General features: G+C 42.5%; 1 protein-coding gene across 2 annotated transcripts in view; it reads left to right on the forward strand.

The window, feature by feature from the left end:
- The window catches only part of ZNF106 (zinc finger protein 106), an 88,300-nt gene that overhangs the window by 21,475 nt on the left and 39,819 nt on the right, over window positions 1-27,006 (forward strand). For both annotated transcript variants that reach the window (XM_077464660.1, XM_077464661.1), the window contains 4 exons: window positions 1,253-1,314; window positions 12,722-12,916; window positions 19,885-21,915; window positions 22,995-23,553. In XM_077464660.1, the coding sequence (XP_077320786.1) occupies window positions 1,253-1,314; window positions 12,722-12,916; window positions 19,885-21,915; window positions 22,995-23,553 (2,847 nt within the window). The remainder of the gene's footprint in view (window positions 1-1,252; window positions 1,315-12,721; window positions 12,917-19,884; window positions 21,916-22,994; window positions 23,554-27,006) is intronic.

Here is a 27,006-nt window from a genome sequence, read left to right on the forward strand (position 1 = left end):
AGATCCATTGTCATTAATGGGGAGTGACTTGTCATGTGACTTTGTTGCGTGACAAGTTGCCGCAGTGTGATCCGGTCCTAAGTGTACATCTAACTAAAACGTTGTTTTTAAGGTTTTGGATATATTGGGGAAAGGTTAGAACACCTGATGGGTTTTACTATTGGTCCCCTTTTTGCAGGCGGGCATATGTTTAGGCGTGTCTGTCAGTTTTTCCGATGGACCTGATTGTAAGATCCATGTACCCCTATAGATAGGTAGGTGTAAATGGACTTGTGTCTCCGAATCACATCAGGTCTGCAAAAAAAAAAAAGAGCACGGTGTATTCTGGAACAGCTCAGAGCTCCCCTGCTGATTGTAGTGGAATCCGCCTTGTGTGAAAGGGACCTTATCTGGGTCCCTAATTAGAATCTGTCAGGACAATTCTTAGATCTTTACAACTGCAGCTCTTGTTTTGTTGTTTTGTTTTTTTGTTTCTTTTTTACATTTTTTTTTTTTTTCCGCTAGCTGACCGGTAACATTTGCTCTGACAGGTTCATGTTAATGCTTCGTTAAACAGTTTTTAGGGCTTTTTTTTGCATTTGCGGCTTTCACACCAGAATTCTAACATTATAGCCTGACAGAGCTGTACACATGCCATGTCCATGGCAATTTAAATTCAGGCTGCAGAGTTTGGTAGGCAGGACTGCCTGTAAAACTCGCTCATTGAGGTCAACAGGGCCTCAAATGCGAGGCAAATGTTTGTCTCGCTGTTGCAGGCACAGTCCCACGATGTTAAATTGCTGTTCAGTAATTTTAAAAGAAAAAAAAAACGGGTGGTAGGAGGCAGCAATAGAGCCTCCTGAATGCCTTCCAATCGCTGCTCTCTTAATAAACTATGGATTGCTTTTCAGAGGGCAGTAAGCATTACCGTCTCTCTGGTAGAACCCTTAGGGAAACGATTGCTATTGAATACACTATAATAATAAGTCTTGAATGATGCATTTCAGTGACTGTAAAATGTTCTTTACAATAGATCACTATTCCTCTTTGAGTCTCTGTAAACAGCTTTTTTTTTTTTTCCCAACAAAAATTGGTTGTCTATAAAGTCCCACTTTTATAGTTTATCTCAGCAACTTTTATAAAAATGACATTTACATGTTGCCGTTATCAGCATGTCTGTCTCCACATGCACATTTTATTTTTTTCTTACATTTACTAAAAGTGTTTTTATAATCTTACAATATATAATTTTGCACATTTATTTTTTGCACAGGAAATGGAGGAGCACATGCGTAGCATGCTTCATCACCGGGAACTGGAAAATCTAAGGGGCAGGTAAGAGACATGTAACAAGTCCTATCCCTAAAAAAATACTTTTCTATGGATAAATCGTCTCGCTTATCACTACGTCATACATGTGTATGCACAGCTGTTATCGAACTTGCAATTAAAAAAAAGTGTGAAATAGCTATGATATACAGTATATGTTGAAATGTGTGACATTTCTCCATTTGCAGAGCAGCTGCCTGCCGGTTTACATGGCAGCTGTTCTAGGGAAAGCTCAGTCACAGAAGATTGCTACTTTCAAATATGTGCTCATCTATAAAACTCTTCATCACTCTTCCTACACTCTTTCTTCAGATATGTAGGCTGTGGCTTTCTAAGAACATTACTGCCGTTTGTTGCTGCTTCCCTTTTTTTTTTTTTTTTTTTTTTTTTTTTTTCCCCAAGGTCAGTTATGGTTTGGAGATTAGCAGCCAGTACATATTAGGAGATCCTGGTACATTATTTCCTGCTGGACCTAAGATTACCAGCAAATACATGCATGTTCCTTGAATTGATAATTCGGAATGGTGGATGGTGGTAAGTCATGTGCTTATGAGGCAGGAGTAATGGAATAGCCAACAAGAGCGGCAAGGATGTGGAATTCCCTTCCACAGGTCTCAGCGGGGAGCATTGATAGTTTCAAGAAACTATTAGCTAAGCACTTGAATGACCGTGACATACAGGAATATACAATCTAATACTGACATATAATCACACACATAGGTTGGATTTGATGGTCTTGTATCTTTTTTTTTTTTTTTTCAACCTCGTCTACTATGTAACACAAGGAACAAAATGTGTATGGCCCCTTTCACATGGACGATCCGTTCAGGTCTGCCTGTCAGTTTTTCAGGCAGACCTGAACGGATGCTCCATAGAGGTCTATGAAGCGTCGGATGTCAGCGGTGACAAGTCTGCTGACATCCGACCCACTCCGATCCGAAAAAGTGTGACGGAGGAAAAGGCTATTTTTCCATCCCTCATCGGATCGGGTGACGACGGACACTGCGGTCTGTCGTCACCCGATCTCCCATAGGGGAGAGCAGCGCTTTGACAGGTCCATCCCTGCGCAGTGTGCAGAGACGGACCTATCATCTTCCTGCTCAGCGGATATCCATGGGGCGGATCAGCACTGATCCGCCCCGTGTGAAAGGACCCAAAGGTGTCAAAGGGTTTGACAAGAACAAGATGACCAGCATTAAGATTAAAGTGGCTGTAAACCCTTACATATACCCAGTGAATTGACTAACCCTGGGGGATACACAGAGATAAAACCAATCCTCCCACACATGTTGCATCTGTCTACATGCAGTGTTCTCTACCTCCATTCAAAGTGCTACATTTTTAAGCTTGTCAGAAGTGACTCATGCTGATGGCAGAGGAATGAAGCAGTAGACAGAAAGACAGACAGTAGACAGAAATTACACTTAGTGCTCTTAATTGAGGCAAGTACACACTATAGAGGGATATGCTTTGTTCATATTTTATGTCTGAGGTTTACAACAACTTTAATTCACAGAATAAAGTCCCCCAATATAAGAAGTTTAAAATCAGTCCACCCTGACTGATTTCTGTTTTAGATTGATCTTGGCAGGTTTCACCATCCATTGGCTTGTTAAAACTTACACGTTAACTATACTTTATCAGGTTAAATTGTGTCATGAAAGATGGTTGTTTAGGGATGTAATTCTGTGACAAACACTTGTTTGCTTATATTTAGAACTCATTGCTGTGCTTTTGTGAAGATGTCCTTTAACCAGAACCTTAAAAAAAAAAAAAAAAAAAAAAAAAATGTTCCATGAACTGCCTTTTGTTTGTGCAGTAGTAGACCTAGACATTATCCTGAATATTTTGAACCCGTCCCCTCCTGCTCCTCCAGGATAACAGCTGAGCGGCTTTTAGCTGCATTGGTTGTTATCCCTGCATAGCCGATCGCCCGCTCTAAACAATGGTATCGGGATGATGCCTGCAGCTGCAGGCGTCATCCTGGTATAACCACTAAAAATAGAGTACGTACATCTGCGTACGCTTGGCGGGAAGGGGATAAACCAGTTCAACCTGAGTGAGTGTGGGTGCGTGTCTACAATTGTCCCTATCCCTATACATTGTATCTCATTAAGGTGCTCATCTATTATTAATATTTATTTAAGGTACCCATATAGTGCTTTCAATTTACGCAGCGCTCCACACATACATCGCACACTGGCACCAGTCCCTACCCTCAAGGAGCCCACAATCCAAGGCCCCCAACTCACATTCATATACTAGGGCCAATTTTATTTTGGTCAGAAGCCAATTAACCTACCAGCACGTCTTTGGAGTGATTTTTGTTTGCAAAAGGAACAATACAGTACATGTTTTTTATTTTTCACTTTAATTTGCTTGTCTTATATATGTAAATGTAAGATATTGTAAAGCACAAGGCTGTGTGAAACATTTGAGCTCGGTCAGTAGGAAGGAATGTGCACAGGCTGAGAATCTTGTGCTTGTACTAGAGACTAGCCCAGGCATGTGTACTTAAAACATTGCCAGTCTTTCCTTGGCTATCTTTGCTTCAGATGATAAGAAGTTATTTTATAAAATTTGGACATACCAGGCAGCTTTTTAAAAATGGGGAAACAATCGGTTTCGCTAATATTAAATTTAGAGCAGCCTTTTTCAAAATTCTAATCACTGGGAAACCCTTGAAACAATTTTCAAGTATCAGGGAACCCTTGCTAAAACCAAGTTATAGGGGGAATGGATAAAATACCCCTTACATTGGTGGTCAGCGGGAAGCATACCCCCTTACAGGTAGTGGTCAGAATGCATCACTACTGACATTGGTGTCATGCTTCTGGTTCCCAAGTGGCATTGGCCCTGGAACTATTCAGGCACCTCCAGATGGGAGATTAACCAGCAACAATGCTAGCACGTCAAGAATGAATGCTCTAGGTCTGTGGTATTCAATCTGCAGCCCGGGGGCCGGACAAGGCCCTTTGCTTCCTTGTATCTGGCCATTGGAGCACTTTTATTTACTGATACCAATGAAGGGCACAATATCTTCTAATGAGACCAATGATGGGGCACAATTCCTCCGAATGGCATCGACAATGGGGCACAGCTCCCCCAAATCGCACCAACAATGGGCACCAATGATGCCACACCATTTCTTCTAATGACCCCAATGATAGGGGAATTGTTTACTCCCACTGATGCTGGGACATTTTGTGCTTCCGATGGCCACAGTCCATCCGCCCTAAGTCTGAAAGACAGTAAGCTGGCCATTTGTTTAGAAAGTTTGGAGATCTAGATAAGATTTTGTTTATATGGAAAGTATTCATTATATCAACATAGTCCTGCAAGTTAAGTACAGACTAAGGTCCTTGTCATGCTAGAGATTTTCACACTAGTGCCAACTTACCTTCTGTTATAGCTATGCTTGCTAGCTTAGCAAAAGCAGCTGTCAGTCCGCCAGCACACCTTCACAGTGTTTGAGATTGTTTAGTGTTCCAGAAACTGAATGAGCAACTTCCAAAGGCAAAGTATTTACAGTTTAGTGATTTTGTCAGCAGATGTCTGCCAAATGTGTTCTACACTCCATCAATCATAGGAATAATGCTTAGTGGTTGTAAAGGCAGAAGGTTTTTTATCTTAATGCATTATATGTATTAAGATTAAAAACCTTCTTTGTGCAGCAGCGTACTTACCTGAGCCCCATCTCAATTCAGCGATGTGCAAAAGTGCCTCGGCCGTCCAATAGGGTTCTTTTCTAACCACCCTATCTAGTGAGACAGAATGAAAGTGCAAGGGTGAAACCAAAACCAGTGATCAGCCGCTGCAAAAGGAAAGGGATGAAGTGAAGCTAAAACCAAAACCGACTAAGCCTCCAAGAGAGGACTGTGGGGGGGGGGGGGTGACTGTTAGGAGTACTAGAGTACCTAGTAATAGGAGGAAAGGAGGGACAGAGTCTATGGTGATGCAGGGAGTCCAGGATGTGAGAACATGGAAGCCAAGCCCAACCAGGGAGGCTGTATATGTAGGCGCAAACATCGGACAACCCACCAAGGCCACGTGCACAGGGCGCTGTCACCTGGGCGAAGATGCGCCTGGCAGTCGGCGCCATCGGAGATGACGCACTTCAAAGTGGGAGGTGTGACGTCAATGCGCAGTGCAGTGGGTCCGCCCCCCTCAAGCATGAACAGCGGAGGGAGGAGGCCTGCAGTGCACATCGCACATCGCATCGAACACGATGAAGAACAGGCAGACCAATAAGATCAAGGATTCTTTTCTAACCCCCTTTACAGCAAACCATTTGGTTGGTTCACATACCATCCAACATTGCACCATGGACATGCCTAGACCCACAGTTACCTGGGATCCTGGGCATGGTTGGATGCTTTCGCTGGACATGTCCCCACCGCAGCTTCAGACCATGATGCCTCCGGGTGAACCATGATTCCTAGCATTACACCACCATTACAAGTTTTTTTTGTAAGTAACATGGTTGGGGGGTTCCCCCTTTCCCATAATGGTATATGACAAAATATTTAGGCCCATTTTTTTTATTCTATTTTTGATTGTAGATCTACGTGCCTGCTCCTGACTGGTTTACGAAGGGGGTAAAACCTTCCGAAAGTCAAGTGGTTAAAAGCATTCTGTTGCATTAAGCAACCAAACACAAAGCTTGTTGCTCTTTTTAATTAGTTTTTCCATAGGCAGTAAATTATCAGACGTTGGTGTAAATTAAATGTAAAAAAGATCTGCCTTTTTCATACATTCATACTATAATGAAATACTGAAATACTTGTGTTTTACCGCAGCAATTGCATTCTTTCAGAACTTGGAAGTACTGTAATTTATAGAAGTTAAAGTGATTGTAAAGTCAGAAGGTTTTTTTTATCTTAATACATAAATTCTATGCATTAAAGTGGTGTTGCACATAAAAAAAAAAAAAAAAAAAAAAAAATCATCAAAATTCCTAAAAAAAAAAAAAAAAAAAAAAAAAATTTTGATTTTTTTTTTTTTTAACTCGCCTTTAAATGCCTGTTGCTAGGGGGTCTCTCATAGTCTGCCTCCTAAAGTGCCTGGGCTCTTGATGTCACTTCCCCTCGGCGCAGGAAGGTCTCAGCTCTGCCCCTCAGTTCTGTCAGTCATCTGGGACACGTGACAGGTCCCAGATGACTGTGCGGCCAATCATGGCGAGCGGCGCCGCTCACGCATGTGCAGGGGGGTCCCCGGCTGTGCCCACAGTTAGAATGCCGGCGCCACCGAGCAGAGGGGGAGATGAGTGTGGATTCATTCCCCCGCATCGCTGGACCCTGGGACAGGTAAGTGTCCGATGATTAAAAGTCAGCAGCTGCAGTATTTTGTAACTGCTGACTCTTTAAAAAAAAATAAAAAATAAAAAAATAAATAAAAAAAAAGGGTTACTGCTAACAACCTCTTGTCCATAAAGGGTCCCCTAATCCTGTGAACCCTGAAAGAGCTTCTTTTTTTTCACCCCAGCAGCCAGGCCTGGCTTCAAGGAGCAGTCACCAGCAACACCTACACCATATGATTGCAAATGCATTGAAATTCATAGATACACATGACTGATTACATTGTAACAATTTTTTTAAAATGCATCTTTTTGTATAATGCTGACACTGTGAGCTTGAGTTACTGTGAGTTATGACTGGCATTTTTCCCGCACTAGAACAACAGTAGTCACCGCTAGGGCACAAAAAAACTGCAGACATGCTGCATTTTATTGCAAGCGCACAGGTAGGCCTCACATGTCACCGCACAGTAGTGCAACACACTGCATTGCTGTGTGATGACATAAACTGTCACTTTGTGCACTTCAAATAAAGTTGACAAAAAAAAAAGTGAGCTGTGTGGTGCGCTGAAACATGATTTCAAGCATCAGCTACCCTTTCAGTAAAATAATACTTTCCAAGATTAGTTTTGAACTTCCAGTTATTTTGATGTCATGTCCCTGTGTTCTTGATTTTGGTTTCATATTTAAAAAAAGTCCTCCTAAACCTTATTCACCCCCTTGATGTAGTTAAAGGTTTCAATTATGTCTCCCCTTTTCTTTCTTTCCCCCAGACTGCACATTACATTCCTGAAGTCGCTTTCGATATGTTTTATCCCCCAGACCTTTCACCATTTTTGTTACCTGTCTCTGGACTTGTTCTATCTTATCAATATCTTTTTGTATGTGAGGTCTCCAGAACTGGACATAGTTTTCTAAATGACGTCTCACCAAAGATCAATACAGGGGAATCGGGACCACCTTCCCACATGCTGGTGATCCCTCTAGTAATGCATCCTAGAATTCTATTTGCTTTCCCCACTGCCTGGCCGCACTGTTTGCTCATTTTGCAATCATCTGAAATAAGTACCCCCAAACATGTTATACTTACCTGCTCTGTGCAATGGAATGGCACAGAGTGGCCCAGATCCTGCTGTTCTGGGGTCCCCTGTTGGGATTCCTTAATCCTCCTGTTCTTGGTGTGCCACCATAAGAAGCCACTTCTTATGGTGGCACACCTGCAAGTTTGATGCCAAGCTGGGCTGCCTGCATCTATAGACACATGCAGTGTGGCTTGCCCCCATGCCCTCACAGGATTTGACTGATAGCAGTGGAAGCCAATAGCTCCTTCTGCCTCAGTAAAGACTGTGAGAGCGTGGAGAGCCACCACAAATGGGCTTGGGTAAATATAAGGGGGAGTAAGAGGGCGATACCAATACCTAAACACGTTTCACCTTGATGGAGGGAATACATTGTATTAGCCCTTGTACACACGGTCGGAGAATCCGTCGGAATGTGTCCTATCGGACCGTGTTGTCGGATAATCCGACTGTGTGTGGTATGCATCGGACTGATTCCGTCGGACCCAATTTTCCAACTTGTTGGAAATATTTTCCGACAACCTGGTCCGATCGGACATACTCCGATCATGTGTAGAGAATTCCGATCGGACAAAGTGCCACGCATGCTCAGATCAAATTCCTACACCAAAGCAATTGGCTACTAGCGTGAACGTAGTCCCGTCGTAACGAAATAACGTCATCACGTTCTGAATGATCGTATTTTCCGACAACTTGGTCCGACTGTGTGTATGCAACAGTTTCAGACACAATCCATCGGACAAAATCCAACGGATTTGGTTAGCAGAATGTCTGACCGTGTGTACAGGGGCTAAGGCTTTTTCACCATTTTAAACAGAATGTCGCTTTCTTGAGGCATCAAAGCTTGTCCGCTACCTACATTGATTTCAATGGCAATGCTCTGTAATTGCACCTTAACAGCACCTATAGCATTTTATGGTGTGTTAGTAAAGCATTTATAAAGTATTAGCCGGGTGCTGGGGAAGAGGCAGTCTATGCGCTTGTATCCCAGAATGCACTGGGAAATAGAGCAGCAGGACACAGCTGCTTCAGTTACTTCCTGGTTGTAAAGAACAGGCGTGTGGTAACACCATTTGCTTCTGTGTGCAGGCAAAAGCATCAAGCTAGCAGTACTAACAGTGCCAAGCAGGAGAATAGGCGTTGAGAATTATTGGCAGTGGGTTTTTGTTTTGTTTTTAGCAAAGATAAAGTGGATGTACACCCTTGCATATACCCAGTGGCGTGAACAGCCTCCGACGATAGATATGTACAAATCTCCCTACAGAAGTTTTACATATATATCTGCTGTCTTCAGCTTTCTGTATTCTTTAGAAAGTGAACCTCGTGTTAGAATTTTTGCTTTCTCATTCAGCAGTAGGAGTGGATTCTTGGCATACACTAGGAGACAGCTGATTGGAGGAAAGGCACACAACACCCCCCTCTACATGGGTAGAGGAAGGAAGGGGTGTGCAGAGCTGTGCTGTGACAAGACCGACTCTCTGCTAATCTATTTAAAGCACCTTCCCTGACACAAATTTCAGCCTGGTTTTATCTTCCTTGACGGAGAACTTGTCAGAAGTTACCATGCTAATAACAGAGCAACGAAACCGCAGACAGACACAACTTAGTGCTTTGGAGAGAGATGAGTAAACACTGCAGATGTATGTGCCCAGGTCAATTTCATGAATCGGGTTTACATTCACTTTAAGCTGGACCAAGCAAAGTTTCAAAGAGATCTAAGTGTAGAAATCCATGTTGCAGAGAATTGACAAAAATATCCGCAATCCCACCACCAACGTCTCAAAGTAGATAATTTCCTCTACAACACTTCATAGAGTACAAAATACTTCTCACATCATTGTCTTTCCTAGAAGGGCTTACTGTCTCTGCCTATGCCCAACCAATTGTCTTGTTTTTAGATAAATTGGTGAAGTGTTCAAATTTCTGCTTTGTGTTGTATTTATGGCTGTGTGCCCATTGGGAAGAGTTTCCCTTAATTCCTCTTCATACAGGATAGGAAAGCACAGACAGTAATAAAACATGTCATACGTTCTAACCCCTCCTAATGTTTAATTTTTGTTTATGTGCCCAATGGAGTGACATGGATGGTGCGTATGTATGTGTATATATATCTGTGTGTGTGTATGTGTATATGTATATATATATATAATATATATGTGTATGTATGTATGTATGTATGTATGTATGAGATGGTACAGATTATCTCACAATAGCGATTACACCCCTCACATTTTTGTTAATCTTAAATGATATCTTTTCATGTGATAACACTGAAGAAATTACACTTTGCTACAATGTAAAGTAGTGAGTGTACAGCTTCTATAACGGTGTAAATTTGCTGTCCACTTAAAATAACTCAACCGCTGGCAACAAAAGTGAGTACACCCCTAAGTGAAAATGTCCAAATTGGGCCCAAAGTGTCAATATTTTGTGTGGCCACCATTATTTTCCAGCACTGCCTTAACCCTCTTGGGCATGGAGTTCACCAGAGCTTCACAGGTTGTCCTCTTCCACTCCTCTATGACAACATCACAGAGCTGGTGGATTTTAGAGACCTTGCGCTCCACCTCTCGTTTTTAAGGTTGCCCTACAGATACTTAATAGGATTTATGTCCGGAGACGTGCTTGACCGGTCCATTACTTTTCCCTCAGGTTCTTTAGCAAGGCAGTGGTCGTCTTGGAGGTATGTTTGGGATCATTATCATGCTGGAATACTGCCCTGCAGCCCAGTCTCCTAAGGGAGGGGGATCATGCTCTGCTTTAGTATGTCACAGAACATGTTGGCATTCATGGTTCCTTCAGTGAACTGTAGCTCCCTAGTCCCGGCAGCGCTCATGCAGCCCCAGACCATGACATTCCCACCACCATGCTTGACTGTAAGCAAGACACACTTGTCTTTGCACTCCTCACCTAGTTGCCGCCACACACACTTGACTCCATCTGAACCAAATAAGTTTATCTTGGTCTCATCAGACCACAGGACACGGTTCCTGTAATCCATGTTCTTCGCATCATCTTTAGAAGAGGCTTTCTTCTGGGACGACAGCCATGCAGACCAATTTGATGCAGTGTGCAGCGTATGGTATGAGCGCTGACAGGTGTTCTTGGGGTCATAGTCAGAATTTTCCTTCCTCCAAACATGGTAAGTCAAGGTAATGCCATAGAGCTCAATTCTGGGCTCATCTGACCACAGCACTATCTCCCAGTCCTTTTTTTAATAATTTAAATGTTCATTGGCAAACTTCAGATGGGCCTGTACATGTACTTTCTTGAGGAGGCGTATTGTGTTACCAATTGGGATGAGCTCCGGCGTGTCCGCACACTCCACGTGCAGAGCCCGCCAGGAAGTCGGCACGGCGCTGCGCTAATCACAGCCAATGAGACATTTTCTCGATGTGCAGCTGCAGAGATCGGGAAATGTCTCATTGTGATTAGCGCAGTGCCGCGCCGGCTATCTGGCGGGCTCTGCACGTGGAGTGTGCGGACACGCCAGAGCTCATCCCTAGTTACCAATGGCTTGTTTGGTGACTGTGGTTCCAACTGCCTTTTGAAATCCTTCATAAGCTCCTCCTGTGTAGTTCTGGGCTGATCCCTCACTTTTCTCATGATCATCCTTACCCTATGAGGGCAATTGATGGTTATTTTGTATTTCTTCCATTTGCGAATAATCGCTCCAACAGTTCTCTCCTTCTCACCAAGCTTATGGCTGATGGTCTTGTAGCCCATTCCAGCCTTGTGCAGGTCTACAATCTTGTCCCTGACGTCCTATGACAGCTCTTTGGTCTTTCCCATGATGGGGAGGTTTGAATGGAAGAATTCTTTGGACAGGTGTATTTTATACACATAACGAGTTGTAGTTCTGCGCACCTTCTTACATTTATAGGACTAATCTGTGTACCACATAGGCACATACTGTAGCCAGTCTGTGGGATCCTGAATTATTGTTGGTTGGTAGGGGATCAAATACTTATTTTACTGAACTGCAACTCAATTTATAACATTTGTATCGTGTGTTTTTTCTTGATTTGTGTTTGATATTCTGTTTCAATCATTTAAAATACACCTATGATAAAAGTGATAACCCCTTTGTTTATTTGTAAGTGAGCAAACTTACAAAATCTGCAGGGCTCAAATAATTATTTTCCCCACTGTATACCCAGAAGGCAATGAATTCCAGACAGAAGCCATTCACACTATCCAGAAAAAAAAAAGGGGCTGCATTTGAGCTAAAGTTACGTGTACAATACATGTGTCTGCTTGTCTGTCTGTTACTATGAGAAGTCTATTGGCTATACTGGTTCCTGAAGCCAATGTCACTTTCTGCACAGATGGATCCATTTGTGCTCTTCCATCTGTTGTAACCCATGTGCTTCTGTAGCATAATGCATAGTTTGTTGTAACCATTTTCAGTGTGTTTAATGCTAGGCAGTCCCTTTTCTTCAGCTGTGAAGCCGGAGTTTTCAAATTCCCAACCTGCGTTTCAGCTGTCCAGGCTCTTGTTTCTCCCTAGTGATTGGCTGGCATCCCATCCCCCCTCATGCCCTTTCTGAGCTTGTGGGCAGAGTGTGATGCTAGAAATAAAAGTGAAATCTGTCAGTGAGGCAGCTCTCACAACAGCTGACACCATGCTTGGGCTTCAGAGCTGAGACATCTAGCTCTGTAGCCCACCTCCCCTGCCTGGGTTGCCATCCAGCATGCTGTGTGTCCTCTATGGGCATGATTTTCAGTACAACAATTAAAGAAGTTTTTTTTTTCTTTTTTTTTTCCTTAACAAGCTTTGCCTCTTAATTGTTGGAGAAAAATCTATCCTATGTTATTTTTTTTTTTAATTTATGATTTCTTAAAACTACATTTGCGAAATATCAAGATTAAGTATTTTAGCAGCCTTTTAAAGAAACTTTCCCTGTGCCAGAAAGTTACTTGGTGCTGCAGTGACAGAGTCAAGGAGACCCTGCTCTTAGAGGACACAGCATAGCCTGCCTTTTTCAGCAATGCCTATTGGAAGAATTGAGCACCCCTCTTTTGCCTCTATCCCCAGGGACTGCAACCATGAGTGCCGGGTTTGCAGAGTGACCGTGGTGGGCCTTTCAACCTACGCCAAGCACATATCCAGCCAAGGACACAAGGATAAAGTTTATGCCTGGGACAAAGAGGGATCAAAGGAGGAGGAGGATGAAGAATACTTTGATAAGGAGCTCATCCAGTTAATTAACCAAAGGAGGGAACAAACCCAGTAAGTATACATGTATTTTTGTTTTTTTAATTCATATGGCTTCTGCACTATAACTGAAACACTAATTGTCTGTATTAGTATGGACGTTTCCTTGAATAGCTTCTTTTTTTTTCTGTTGGGAAGATGCTATCTTTTGTCATCTATTCATGTACTATATGCTGCTTATGGCAATATGTTTCATCATTCACGTTATTAACCACTTGCTTACTGGGCACTTAAACACCCTTCCTGCCCAGACCAATTTTCAGCTTTCGGTGCTCTCACACTTTGAATGACAATTACTCAGTCATGCAACACTGTACCCAAATGAATTTTGTGTCCTTTTTTTCCCACAAATAGAGCTTTCTTTTGGTGGTATTTGATCACCTCTGGGGTTTTTATTTTTTGCGCTATAAATGAAAAAAGACCGAAAATTTTGAAAAAAAACGCATATTTCTTTGTTTCTGTGACAGAATTATGCAAATTATTAATTTTTCTTCATAAATTTTGGCCACAATTTATACTGCTACATATCTTTGGTAAAAATAACCCAAATTAGTGGATATTATTTGGTCTTTGTGAAAGTTAGAGAGTCTACAAGCTGTGGTGCGAATCGCACAAAATTGATCACATCTGATGTACTGGTGGCCTATCTCGCTTCTTGTGACCCGAACAAGTCAGGAAAGTACAAATACCCCCCAAATGACCCCTTTTTGGAAAGTAGACATTCCAAGGTATTTAGTAAGAGGCATGGTGAGCTTTTTGATGTTGTCATTTTTTTCCCACAATTCTTTGCAAAATGAAGATTTTTCATTTTCTTTATTTTTCTCCACAAAATTGTCATTGTAATAGGTTATTTCTCTCACGTGGCATGTGTATACCACAAATGACACCCCCCAAAAAATTCTGCTACTCCTCCTGAGTATTACAATACCACATGTGTGGGACTTTTTCACAGCATGGCCACATAGAGAGGCCCAACATGCAGGGAGCGCCATCACGTGTTCTAGAAGCATAAATTACACATCTAACTTGTTGACTATTTATTACACTTTTGAAGCACCAGGACAATGACACGTGACACTGATGACAGATGGCACTGATACGTGGCAATGATGACACTTATACGTGGCACTGATGACAGATGACACTAATACGTGGCACTGATGACAGATGACACTAATACGTGGCACTGATGACACGTGGCACTAATACGTGGCACTGATGACACGTGGCACTAATACGTGGCACTGATGACACGTGGCACTAATATGTGGCACTGATGACACGTGGCACTAATACGTGGCACTGATGACACGTGGCACTAATACGTGCCACCGGTGACAGATGGCACTAATACGTGGCACCAATGACGCGTGACACTGATGACAGATGGCACTGATAAGTGGCATTGATGACACGTGACACTGACAACAGATGGCACGTGACACTGACAGGTGGCACTGATGACAAATGGCACTGATACGTGGCACTGATAGATGGCACTAATACGTGGCACTGATGATAGATGGCACTATGTGGCACTAATAACACGTGGCACTGATGACAGATGCCACTTATACGTGGCACTGATGACAGATGGCACTGGGGACAAATGGCACTGACAACAGGTGGCACTGGGGACAGATAGCACTGCGGGCAGGTGGCACTGGGGGGGGGCATGGCACTGGGGGGGGCATGGCACTGGGGGGGGCGGCACTGGGGGAGGATGGCTCTGGGGGAGGATGGCACTTTTTTTTAAACTTTTTTTTTTTTTTACTTTTTTTTTTATTTATTTTTTCTTTTGTACACTGACGGCTGCTGCAGCCGTTCTTCTCTCCCCTCTCACACGCTGTCTGTGTGAGGAGGGAGAGCGGCGCTGAGAGATGATCTCATATGTTTACATATGAGATCATCTCCCATTGGACACGCCGATCACGCTGTAAACGGCCGCTGTGATTGGCCGTTTACAGCGATCTGTGTTTGCCTGTCCCCGGGGGACACGGCAAACACAGAACTTCCGCGATGCGCGCCCGCGGCGGCGCGCATTGCGGAAGTAAACACCAGGCCGTCCAGGGACGGCCAGGCGAGGGAAGCCGCCCGCCCTAAGGCCGTCATTCGGCTATAGGGCGGGCGGGAAGCGGTTAAGGACAACCTGTCAGTGTTCTAGTTTAACAAATTACAAATGTCTATATACAGTAAGCATATGTACTTGCATATACTGGCTTGGAAGCTTTTACTTGGAAAGTTATTTGTAAGGCTGGGAGCTATGCTGATCTATGCACATTGCTGTGTAAGCACAGGTGCCAAAAATATGCCAAAGAAATGTTTGTATATCCTGTACAGCCAATCAGGTTTATCGCTTTGTTACCAAAACAGATGTTCCATTACTCTTTGTAGGTGATAGTGACATGCTTCTTGCAGGGTACATAACTAGAAATGACACCTTTCTCCCAAACAGACCCTGCACTGTGCAACATAATGTATTATGTCTGTCTCCAATTTCTTTCATGTACACATTTATGCCTTTCTGATTGAAATCCTGTAACATTTCATGCCACCTATAATCTCATCTTCCCTAATGGAGTGGCAGCTCTGTAATCTCTGTCTACTTGCATAACCAGGGTTGGACCGGCCCGGATCCTTCTCTTCTTGGGTCCCCCCCTGTTGTGTGCCCCCATAGCAAGCAGCTTACTTTGGGGTGCCGAGCCGATTCACAGCTCTCTGTGTCCATTCAGGGCAGCCAGTGGTGCCACTGTTGTGTCTCAGCCAATCGAGAGGGAGAATCTTGGATGGCTGAGACACTCGTGGACATCGCTGGACAGAGACGGACCTCGGGTAAGTGTCAGGGGGGCTTCTGCACACAGAAGGCTTTTTTGTTTTAATGCATATAATGCATTAGGATAAAAAGAAGCCATATCTACACAAGGACCCCACATTTTTTTTAAATGAATCAGGGCAACCCCCTTTCTCATAAGTGCTTTGGTAGGGTTTACATACACTTTAAGGAAAATTTGAAATTTATTTAAGAAAATAAGAAAGCTTTAACAACACTTGTTTTGATGCAGTAGTTCCCTTTAGACCTACATGCACCTAACTCGGGTAAGCATTTTGTAAAAGTTTCAGGAGCATTACCAATATATGGGCCAAATTCAGGTAGTTCTAACTACTGCTACTTTACCTGTAGCTACGGCAACAACATTCTTGAAGAATTACTACTAGTTTGCAGATGAGGAAATGGATGGTAATGGACCATCGATGACATGTACTCCATTATGAAGAGTGGGGCATGGCTTTGCTGGGAAGCTATATATGACCACTTCCTGCACAGTACTGTATCCTCGACCCCACTTAGCTGTGTTGGCCCGGAGATTCCAATGCTAGGATGCTAGTTCCCCATTAGGTCCGCCTTAATTTCATGGTCTACGTCAGTTTTTATTTTTTTATTTATTTTTTTTATTATTTTTACAATTTATCCTTTTAAAAAATTATTATTACAATTCTTTCTTTTTTTTTTTTTTTTATCAGACCTGTTGGAGTGGCTTTGGTGAGATATCAGGGGTCCTAACAGACCCCTGACATCTTCCTTTTGAGACAGGGAAAGGGACTTCCCCAGTCCCTTTTCTCTGTAGCCTCAGCTGCACTGAAGGTGAATGGACAAGAGACATAGGCTCCTGTTTATTTACAAACTAAAGCACACAATGCTCAGTTATGAATGGACAGAGTCACTGATCAGTGCATTCAGAAAAGGAAGGAGGCGGTAAATTGCATATTTACCGCCTCCGCTCTCCATGACAGATCCAAGATGAGTGGAGGACCGGAGGAGGACCCGGAGAGCCAGAGGAGCACACAGAGGACTCGGGGATAACTTTTAATAAAGCAGTTGACAGCTGTGGGAGGGAGAGGAGGAAAAGCGTCTTTCAGCTGCTTTATTGAAAACTATACAGGGAGATTGGTGCTTGTAACTGCCCCCACCACTGCACCCATCATCAGTGAGGCTGCACCCCCCCCCCCCCACTACACTGAGGATGCCGGACCCTGTACAACAAGTATTGGATTAAGCATTGCATCGGAGCATTTGTACGAGTGCAAGTACTTGTGCAAATGCTCAGTATTGCTATTGGTGCAACCCTACTAAAAACTTCTTTGCCATGCGCCTGTCTGTGAGATAAGCACAGTGCCTGAGAATGGGGCAGCGTAAGGGAGAGAGCGTACTGAGAAAGGAGTGATCAATATGGATACTCTCATCTCAGTGCCAGGCTCCAACTGATTCACATATTTTGCAAATCAATAATACACTCATTAATGCCCTTTCACCTGTGTATTTACCACTGCGCTTCCAGCAAAAGAACTAGGGATGCACCGAAATTTCGGCCGCCGAAACATATCGGCCGAAAATGCCCTTTTCGGCAATTTGCCGAAAGAGAAAAACGGCCGATAATGGAGCCGAAAATGGGGCGGGGCCTGGGTAGGGGGTGGGGCTCCGTCCCTGGTGCTGCCGATCATGAAAAGATATATCGTGCTATAGTGCAGGAGAGCCGCCTCCACCACCTGTTTTGATCACAGCACGGGAACATCACAGCTTTCAGTTCAATAGCTGTGTGTTCCCAGCCACGCCCCGTCACGTGCAGCCCCTCCCCCTAGTCTGGGCACTTTGATAGACAGATCACCCGCAGGATTGGACGGATGATCTGTCTATCAAAGTGCCCTGACAAGGGGGAGGGGCTATATGTGGCGGCGCGCGGCCGGGAACACACAGCTATTGAACTGAAAGCTGTGATGTTCCCGGCGCTGTGATCAAACAGGCGACGGAGGCGGCTCTCCTCTTCTCTTCACAGGTTAGCTGCTATGAGGGGACACTGGATGCAACGGGGGACACTGGCTGCATTGTATCAATTGTATCATGTGTCATGTATCATGTGTGCAATTTCTGACCATCTCCTGTACCATGTCCCCAGTCTCTGACCATCTCCTGTACCATGTCCCCAGTCTCTGACCATCTCCTGTACCATGTCCCCAGTCTCTGACCATCTCCTGTATAAAAAATGTTTTTTTTAAATATGTTTCGGTATCGGTGCTGTTTTTCGGCTTTCGGCCTAGTGTATTTTTCATTTTCGGTATCGGTTTCGGCACCAAAAAACCCATTCAGTGCACCCCTTAAAAGAACCCTTCCCCCACTAAGCAGCCACTTAAAATAATGTGTAATTTCTGTGTATTTGTTCCTATTATAAATAATTGAAACATGTGGCGCTAAACCAAGTGACTATTACACCACTAAATATTATACTACAAAGTGCATCAGATATAGCTCAAAAAAATTGTATACATAAATAAACAATAAAAAATTAATAGTAAATAAACATTAAATAAAAATAAATAACCCAGTGAATAAGTGATAGTTCACACTATTCATTTAAACACTCCTCAGGGAGTATTGCAGAGCATATGCAGTGTTCATACAATGTTGCAAAAGTCCGTGAGTCTCCAAAATATATTTCACTTTAACAAGCAATATTGATCAGTGTTTTTTTTTCTCTCTCAAACCGCCTTTCCTTCACCACACCGCTGTGAAATGTGATTCCTCTCTCCCTTATGTGAATTAACTCGCAGACTAAATCCGCCACACACTCAACGTATTTGGCAGAAAAGCGCTTTCCAAACCCTTTTTGCAGGGATGTGGATGACAGGCATACAATTCTTCACTTCAGCGGGAGAAAAGCTGACCTATTTGACACTTTCATAGACAGTGCTCTCATGAAATAGAAAAAAGGAAATGCTCCCATAGCGTGATACCGTAAAAAAAACTTTTAATCACACATAAGAAGATCCTCTTAAGTTACACTCACATTTTAAAAACTTGTAACCATGCCAAATAAGTCAAGCCACAGCTGATTGTCAAAGCATTGGTGATTGTTAGCGGACCCAGGGTATGCGAGACACGCTCTTTAAATCTCTCACCGCTCCTTGGCCTCGCCAGCACCTTGGTGAAGATAGACGGGAGCCGTCCGATGGTTCCTCTCACTCTGTTACCTAGTAGCCACGCCCCGACATGTTTCGTCATTCACTTGACTTAATCATTGGGTTAGGCCTCTTTCACACTAACGTTCAGGCCCGCCTGTCAGTTTTTCAGGCGGACCTGAACGGGTGCTCCATAGAGCTCTATGGAGCGTCGGATGTCAGCGGTGACATGTCCGCTGACATCCGACCCGCTCCGATCCGAAAAAGTGTAACGGAGGAAAAAGCTATTTTTCCATCCGTCTGCGGATCGGATCGGATGACGACGGGCACTGCGGTCCGTCGTCATCCGATCTCCCATAGGGGAGAGCGGCGCTGTGACAGGTCCGTCCCTGCGCAGTGTGCAGAGACGGAGCTGTCATCTCCCTGCTCAGCGGGGATCGGCGGAGTGATCCCCGCTGAGCAAACGGATATCCACGGGGCGGATCAGAACTGATCCGCCCCGTGTGAAAGGACCCTTAACCACGTTTCGTCATTCACTTAATCATGGGGTTAACTTATTTACTGGGTTATTTATTTTTATTTAATGTTTATTTACTATTAATAATTTTTTTATTTACGTATACAATTTTTTTTGAGCTATATCTGATGCACTTTGTAATATAATATTTAGTGGTGTAATAGTGACTTGATTCACATACTTGTCTGTGAAAAAACACCCATTATGCATTCCACCAAATATTTTTTACATGCTTATTCAACATTCTACACATTTTTTTTGGCAAGATGTACAAAAAGTAGCATTGCAATTTTTATACTACTTCTTTTTTTTTTTTTTTTTTTTTTTTTTGAGTCACATTTGCACAACTTTTTGCTGTGCATGCACATTTTTACATATAGGGCTAGTTCTCCAGAGGTTAGCTGTGTCACCCAGTAAACAAATTTTGAGAGGCATCTTGCTGTATTTAATGTCATTAGAAACTTAAGCTTGCTTAGTCGTGGTCAATTATATTCATTGTTTTCTTTTCTTTTAGGCCAGATGATGCCTGCAGTATCTCCAAAGACCAAGAATTTCAGAGAAGAGACGAACGCCTATCACATCCAGTTATAAATCAGCAAGACTGGCAGAAAGGTTTGCCGGAAAGGAGCTGGCAATTGCAAAAGGAGAGCTTCAGCAACCCTAGACAAAATTTTCTGCATTCTGCATTAAGCCTCAATTCTAATCGACATCTCCCTGGTCCAAGGGGGCGAGCTGGATGGCATATGAGCAGTCAGACCACTCGACAGTTGGTCCATGTCAGAGTAGAAGACTCATGGCATTTAACCACAGGGGGGAAAACTAATTGGCACCAAAGGGGCAGAGGTAGAGGTTTTCACTGGCAACCAGAGGGAAAAGGAAATTTCCCCAACCAGCATTCTAGAAACTGTGGTGGAAACTTGCCACCTTATTCTTATAATAATAACCAGTGGAAGTTCGGTAGCAATGTTGAAACTTTTCCACAAGGGAGAAATTGGCCACAAAGACACCGTGATACTGCTCTGGACCAGAATTCTGGATGGTCAATTAAAAGTAAGACGTCAAATAATTTTTCCAATGAAAGATTCAAGTGGAAAAATGCTGAAAAAGTTACCAGCAGCACAACTGTTTGTGCAAATTTAGATAAAAACTTTTCAAACAAAACAGACGATTTTACTAGCGATAACCACATAGAAAACTTTATAGACTTCAGAGCATCTGAAAGCTCAGATTCATCATCATCATCATCCAAAACACAACCTACACTTCCCTCTGAGAAGAACAGCCTTACGAAAGACAAACAGCACAGGTGGTCTCCATATCCATCACAGAAGGCCTCAGATCAAAACGTTCCACCAGTTGCTGACAAAAATGTCATGCCTTCATCAGAGGAGACAAAGCGTGGAGAGTTACAAGCAGACCAAAATGAAAATTTAGCTAAAGAGAAGGTGGCAGAAAATATGCAAGCTGAGCAGTCTATCGGCAAGAAAAGTGACTTCACGGAGCTGAGAAGCTCTCGTATGCCTTCTTTAAAATCCCCACTTCACAACATCCCAGATAATAAAGCTTTAGCTTTGAAAAAGGATCAAAAGAATCCTTTGAAAGGTGTAAAATTGTCATTTCCACCTTTTGTTGAGAGACAAAGTCGGCTAAATGCTCTCAATTTAGAAACCATTAGATCCAATAGTATTTCCAAATTTCACAGTGCAGCTAAAAGCACAAAGAACAGCGAGGAGGCACAAAAGAATAGCAAAAAAGAGCCAGAGGAAACCCTTAGTGAGGTGTTACACAAAGCAAAAGAGATGTTGCATAATAGCCAGGTCATGCAGAGCTGTTACAACCAATCTTTGAGTAGGGAACCTAGTGATCCAAAAACTAGCAGAACTGAGGCAAAAAATTACCTTTTTCAAAATGTCGTTTCTTCTGATGAGATCTTAGAAGACTTTAGTGATGATGATTTCTTCAGTAATGCACCTAAAACAGAAATTGTAGTGGAGTTGCCTAGTGATAGCTCTGATAAAAATATCTCTCCCAAGGCAGATGATAGCACAAAATATTTGGAGCAAATCGCCACCAATTCTGACAATTCTGGTCTATTTATTGCAAAATCTACTGAGAAAAGTTCCCTGACCAATGAGTCTCCAGATAGTGGCGATAATAGCAATTCGCTTCAATCTCAAGACTTTAATGACTGTGAAAATCTTGAAAATTTTTCTGATCTTGAACATCAGAAAAGTGCTGCCCATTCTTCTAATCCAATATTACCAGAACTGTGCAAGCTTGGACTTCCTGTTTCCCTCCAGAGAGATCTAACTAGGCATATTGGTTCGAGAAGCAAACCTGGAACACATCTTCCGGAGCCAAACCTCAACAGTGCACGTCGCATTAGGAACAAAAGTGGTCATCGTAAGAGCGATGGTGACAAGGATTCAGGACTCAAACCAACCCTTCGTCAGATTCTGAATGTATCGAGAAGGAATATAAACTGGGAGCAGGTTATGCAACAAGTGACAAAGAAGAGACAAGAGCAAGGCAAAGGTTTGCCAAGGTTTGTCTTTATGATGTTGCATTTGCGTAAAATAAGAGCTTTTCAAATGCTGTAATCTTTTTGTTTCGTTTTGGGTTAAGTGAGTCAGGTCAGTTAAAGCCTGTCAAGTTTGTATTTCTACTAAGAGGACATGCAACTGCAAGTCGGTTATAAACGTTATAACAAATCACAGAGATTTGAATCTAATGGGGGGAAAAAACAGCCCAAAATCAATAATGCAGAATAGAAGTACAGTATATTGGTAACCCATTGTCCCCACACTGATTTTTAAGAACACATTAAAGCAGTATTAAACCCAAAAGCAAACATTTATTATGTTGCAGCTTACCAGTTTGTAGCTGCATTCATTTTAATTTTTAGGTTTTCCTTTTTTATCCAGTAATCCAGCCAGTAGGTCTGTTCTTCTTTTTTATTTTATTTTTATTTTTTTTTTATTTTTTTTTTGAAAAGCTCTCTTGCAGATGTAGCCCCCTGTGTTTATTCATCCAGAGTGGAGGCACTCTAGTACAGGAGGTGTGCTACTGGCCAGATCACCAGGTGAAAGCAGAGGGGGAAAAAAGAAAATGAATGCAGCCACCACATTTAGTGAATATATATATATATATATATATATATATATATATATATATATATATATATATATATAATATATATATATATATAATTGTGTGTGTATATTTATTTATTTTAACATTTTTGGGTTTAATACCACTTTAACCCCCTTCTGCCACCGCTCCTGGTACATTGACAGAAAGAATGGGGATAAGCCCCACCCCCTGCTCCCTCCTCACTGGCTGTGAATGACAGCAGCAGGGGCCAGTGGCAGTCTGGCAGAAATCGGTTTTATTGATAAGGTAACCTGCTAGAATTAGGCTGCAGTGGAAGCAGCCATCCATTGGCTCATGTTATTTGTAGTTCTGGGGCAGTGAATCTCAATCTGTTCATCACTTCACTTCTCTGGAGTCAGTATGTATCTGTTCTGTTTGGTGACATAAGTCCCTTTTAAATTATTAAATAAAATGAGAACATACTTTTTATTTTTTTTATTAAATCTTTATTTTATCTCCTTCTCATTAAAGGTTTGGTATAGAAATGGTAGCACAGGTTCAAAGCGAACAAGATGGTCTTGACTTTGATGAGGAGTCGGATTTGGGGATTGAAAGCTATCACTTGGACATCGCTGCAAACGCACTTGGGTCAGTGAGGAAAAGGAGCCTCTCAGAAAGCAGCGTAGCTGTTGAAAGGGGCTTTGTATACAATATATTTAATCATTCTGACATAAGTGGCAAGCAAATTATTCGAACACACCAGTTAACATCGGCAACATCTGGACCAAAGGCAGCTTCAATATTAACTTCACCTTCCAGTCACGGGAAAATTGGCAGCAATTTTCCTGAAGAACTTTCTGCTACAGCCAGTAGCGGTGTTTCTAACACAAGATCGTATGAAACATCACAAAGTCAGAGCGGAAATGAAGAAACCTGTGCCCCATCAGACAGCCTGAGCATGTTCCAGAGCTCTTGTGTTAATGTGGTTACCACCGTCAGCAGTCATGTGGATGGAGGTACTGATAGTTGTGCATCCAGCACAGAGCAGAATGACAACCAAGGAGTTGGAAAGAAAAGAAGAGCCACCAGGGTAAGATTATTTTTATCAGAGAATTTGTGTATTTAGTTTGTATTTGTTTATCTTGTGCCGGTGTTCTGAAAAAATGACCAGCCTGACAGAATGTGCAACCTGCGTCACTTCCTGTGACGTGGAATCAGCTATATCTCCAAACAGCACGCACTGTGCAGGTGCAACGTGTCATACATCCCTTCAGTGGCTGGCGTTGGTGCACAGAGGAATTTGCCTGACAAAATGCTCGACCAACTGCTGCGCATGGCACAAATCAACACTTATGCCATTTACGTTGCTAAGAATCTAGTCATCTACTCTGTCAAGCAAAGAAAGTAACTGCGCTTGCATGAACTGTACGTAATGATTGTCTGCATATCACATTCACAAACAACAATGATTTTATAGATACTTGACAAAATGAAAATTTGTGAAATCTGTATATAAATTCATTGTTTGTGAATGTGATATGCAGACAATCATTCCGTACAGTTCTAACGTAACAGTTCTTACTTTCTTTGCTTTGCAGAGTAGATGACTAGATTCTTAGCAACGTAAATGTCATAAGTGTTAGTTGATTTGTGCTATGTGCAGTAGTCAGTTGAGAATTTTGTCAGGCAAATTTCTTTGTGCACCGACGTCAGCCACTGAAGGGATGTATGACGCATGTGCAGTGCACGCTGTTTGGGGCTACAGCTGATTCCACATCACAGGAAGTGACGCAGATTACACATTCTGCCAGATTGGTCATTTTGTCACAACGCCTGCACAACAAATATAATGCTGCTAGTGGAACAAAATATGTAGTTATATGTTCACCAAGGCGCTGTAAACACGTTTGATAAGCTGTTGAGTATCTACCCTTGATCTCCCTAAAAAAACTTTCCACATTACTAATATACAGTAAGATTACAAACGTAGGTGAGGTTGAAAAAAGTCCATCAAGTCCAATCTGTGTGTGATTATGTGTCAGTATATCACTGTATGTTAAGTCCCCTTAATTAGAACAACAGGCAAAACTTTTTTTTTTTTTTAGGGTTGCACCAGTACTGTTTTTTCCAAGCACTGATGCTTTCCATCAAATGTTCAGATACCAATTCCCGATACCATTTGCGGTGCGATTTGGAGCCCATACAAAAATGAAAAAATGAATGGGCTCAAATTGCACTGCAAAGAATTGCATGCGATTTGAACAGGAATGAGGGCGATTCCTGTCCGAATCGCAATCCGTTTCCCCCAACGCTCCTGTGTGATCCCAGTATAAAAAGACAGCGAAGTAGCGAAGTGACAAAAAGGAAGTGCAGAAGTGGTGCAGGAATGGGCAAAAAACAGCTTATTAAAGAGGGATTCCGCCCAAAAAAAAATATTAAAAGCCAGCAGCTATAAATACTACAGCTGCTGACTTTTAATAAATGGACACTCACCTGTCCCGGGTTCCAGCGATTGCCGAGGCCGATCGATCGCTCGGCCCTCGGCTGCTGCCGCCGCCATTCTAGGTGAGGGAATCAGGAAGTGAAGCGAATCGGCTTCACTTCCCGGTTCCCTACTGCGCATGCGCGAGCCGCGCCGCGCAATAGGAAATCTCCGTGCTGTCACTGGGACCCGTGTGTGTCCCAGCAGACAGCGCGGCAGGGCAGGAAATGGCGTAGACTCCCGTGGGAGTCTATGCCCGGAAGTGGGTGAAAATACCTGTCTTTGACAGGTATCTCCACCCCCCTCCCCCCTGAAAGGTGTTAATTGTGACACTGGAGGAGGGGGGGGGGGGGTTCCGATCAGCGGAGGTTCCACTTTAGGGTGGAATCCCGCTTTAAAAAATGCTATCACAACTCGCAAGTCAAAAGTACATAATATAACTTGCATGTCAAATCCAAAACTGTAGCCACTTGCGGTGCTCTTGGGGCTGGAGGAGATGTGAGAGGTTCCGGGACCCCTGTAGGTATAGGGTGGAAGTGATTGGGATCTGAATGCCTTTACATCTCCTCCAGCCCTGTAAGTACCACAAGCAGCTGCAGTTTTGGATTTGACATAGAAGATATATTGTGTACTTTTAACATGTGAGTTGTGATAACATTTTTTAATAAACTGTTTGTTTGCCCTCCTGCTGCACTTCTTAGATGGCACATCCCTGTCTTTCTATACTGGAATCACACAGGGGCGGCGGGGGAACCGCATGTGATTTGGACAGGGACCGCACTGCATTCCTGTTCAAATCCCATGCAATTCTTTGCAGCGGGATTTGAGCCCATTCATTTTGTATTGGCTCAAATCGTACCCAAAGGTTTTTGTTATCGGGAGCATTTGCACACGTATGAGTACATGTGCAAGTACTTTGGTACTTTGTATCGGTGCAACCCTTCTTTTTTTTTATTTTGGCTAGAGTACGGAGATTGCAGAGATTTCCCCTCACTTCCTGTTCCATAGCCAAACAGGAAGTGAGAGGAAATCCCTGCAAATTAAGGGAATCCCTTGGGAGATTTCCCCTCGGTTGCTTTTGTGGGTACATCCTAAAATTTGGGATTTTCTTCTACTTTCACCTTCAATGATAATTGTAAACAGGAAAAACTAGAGATGGTGAATCTCCCTAATGGGGACACAGGCCGTGATAAAAACTGACAAGCATTTTAATCCTTCTTCACTCTATTCAAAATGTAAAAAAAAATTTTTGCCTTTAGTTATACTTTAACATCGAAGTCTCTCGTCTTGAAGTAAAATGCTGAACCCTCATTTTTTGTATATTGTGATATAGTTTAGAGGTCGACCGATATATCGGCCGATATTTGCCGTTTTTTAAATAATCGTCATCGGCCGATTGTGCTGATAAAAAGCCGATTCTACAGCGACTTCTGTAAGAAGTCAGTGTAAGGTACCTGAGTCGTCATAGCAACACTTTCCTCCTCTCTGGGCAGACTGCCAAGAAAAGAACTAAATGATACAATGTTTACACTTCTGATTGAATGAACTCATCTCTGTGTGTAGAAGTTCTCAGTTTAACCATTTAAAGACTAAATCTTTTCTGACACTTGTTGCTTACAAGTAAAAATCCTGTATTTTCTGCCAGAAAATCACTTAGACCCCCCAAAAATTATATATATTTTTTTAGCAGAGATCCTAGGGAATAAAATAGCGGTTGTTGCAATATTTTATGTCACACGGCATTTGCACAGAGGTCTTTCAAATGCATTTTTTTGGGGAAAAAATACACCATTTAAAAAATAAAAATAAAATAAAAAAACAGTAAAGTTAGCCCATTTTTTTTTTTTTTTTTTTTTTTTTTTTTTTTTTGTCCAAAAGTTTTGACTACCCGTTTTTATTTAATATATAGTTTTTTTTTTTTTTTTTTTTAATCTAGATCATGCATACAAGTAAACTGATTGGAGGTTTGTTTTGTTTAATAAATGTTTAAAGCGGGAGTCCGCCGGGACTCCGCGTTTTTTTTTTTTTTTTTTTTTTTTTTTTTTTTAAAAGCCAGCAGCT

This window comes from Lithobates pipiens, unplaced genomic scaffold, assembly GCF_037356315.1.
Source record: "Lithobates pipiens isolate NorthernLeopardFrog02 unplaced genomic scaffold, aLitPip1_a1.2 Scaffold_30, whole genome shotgun sequence".
NCBI classification, from domain to species: Eukaryota; Metazoa; Chordata; class Amphibia; order Anura; family Ranidae; genus Lithobates; species Lithobates pipiens.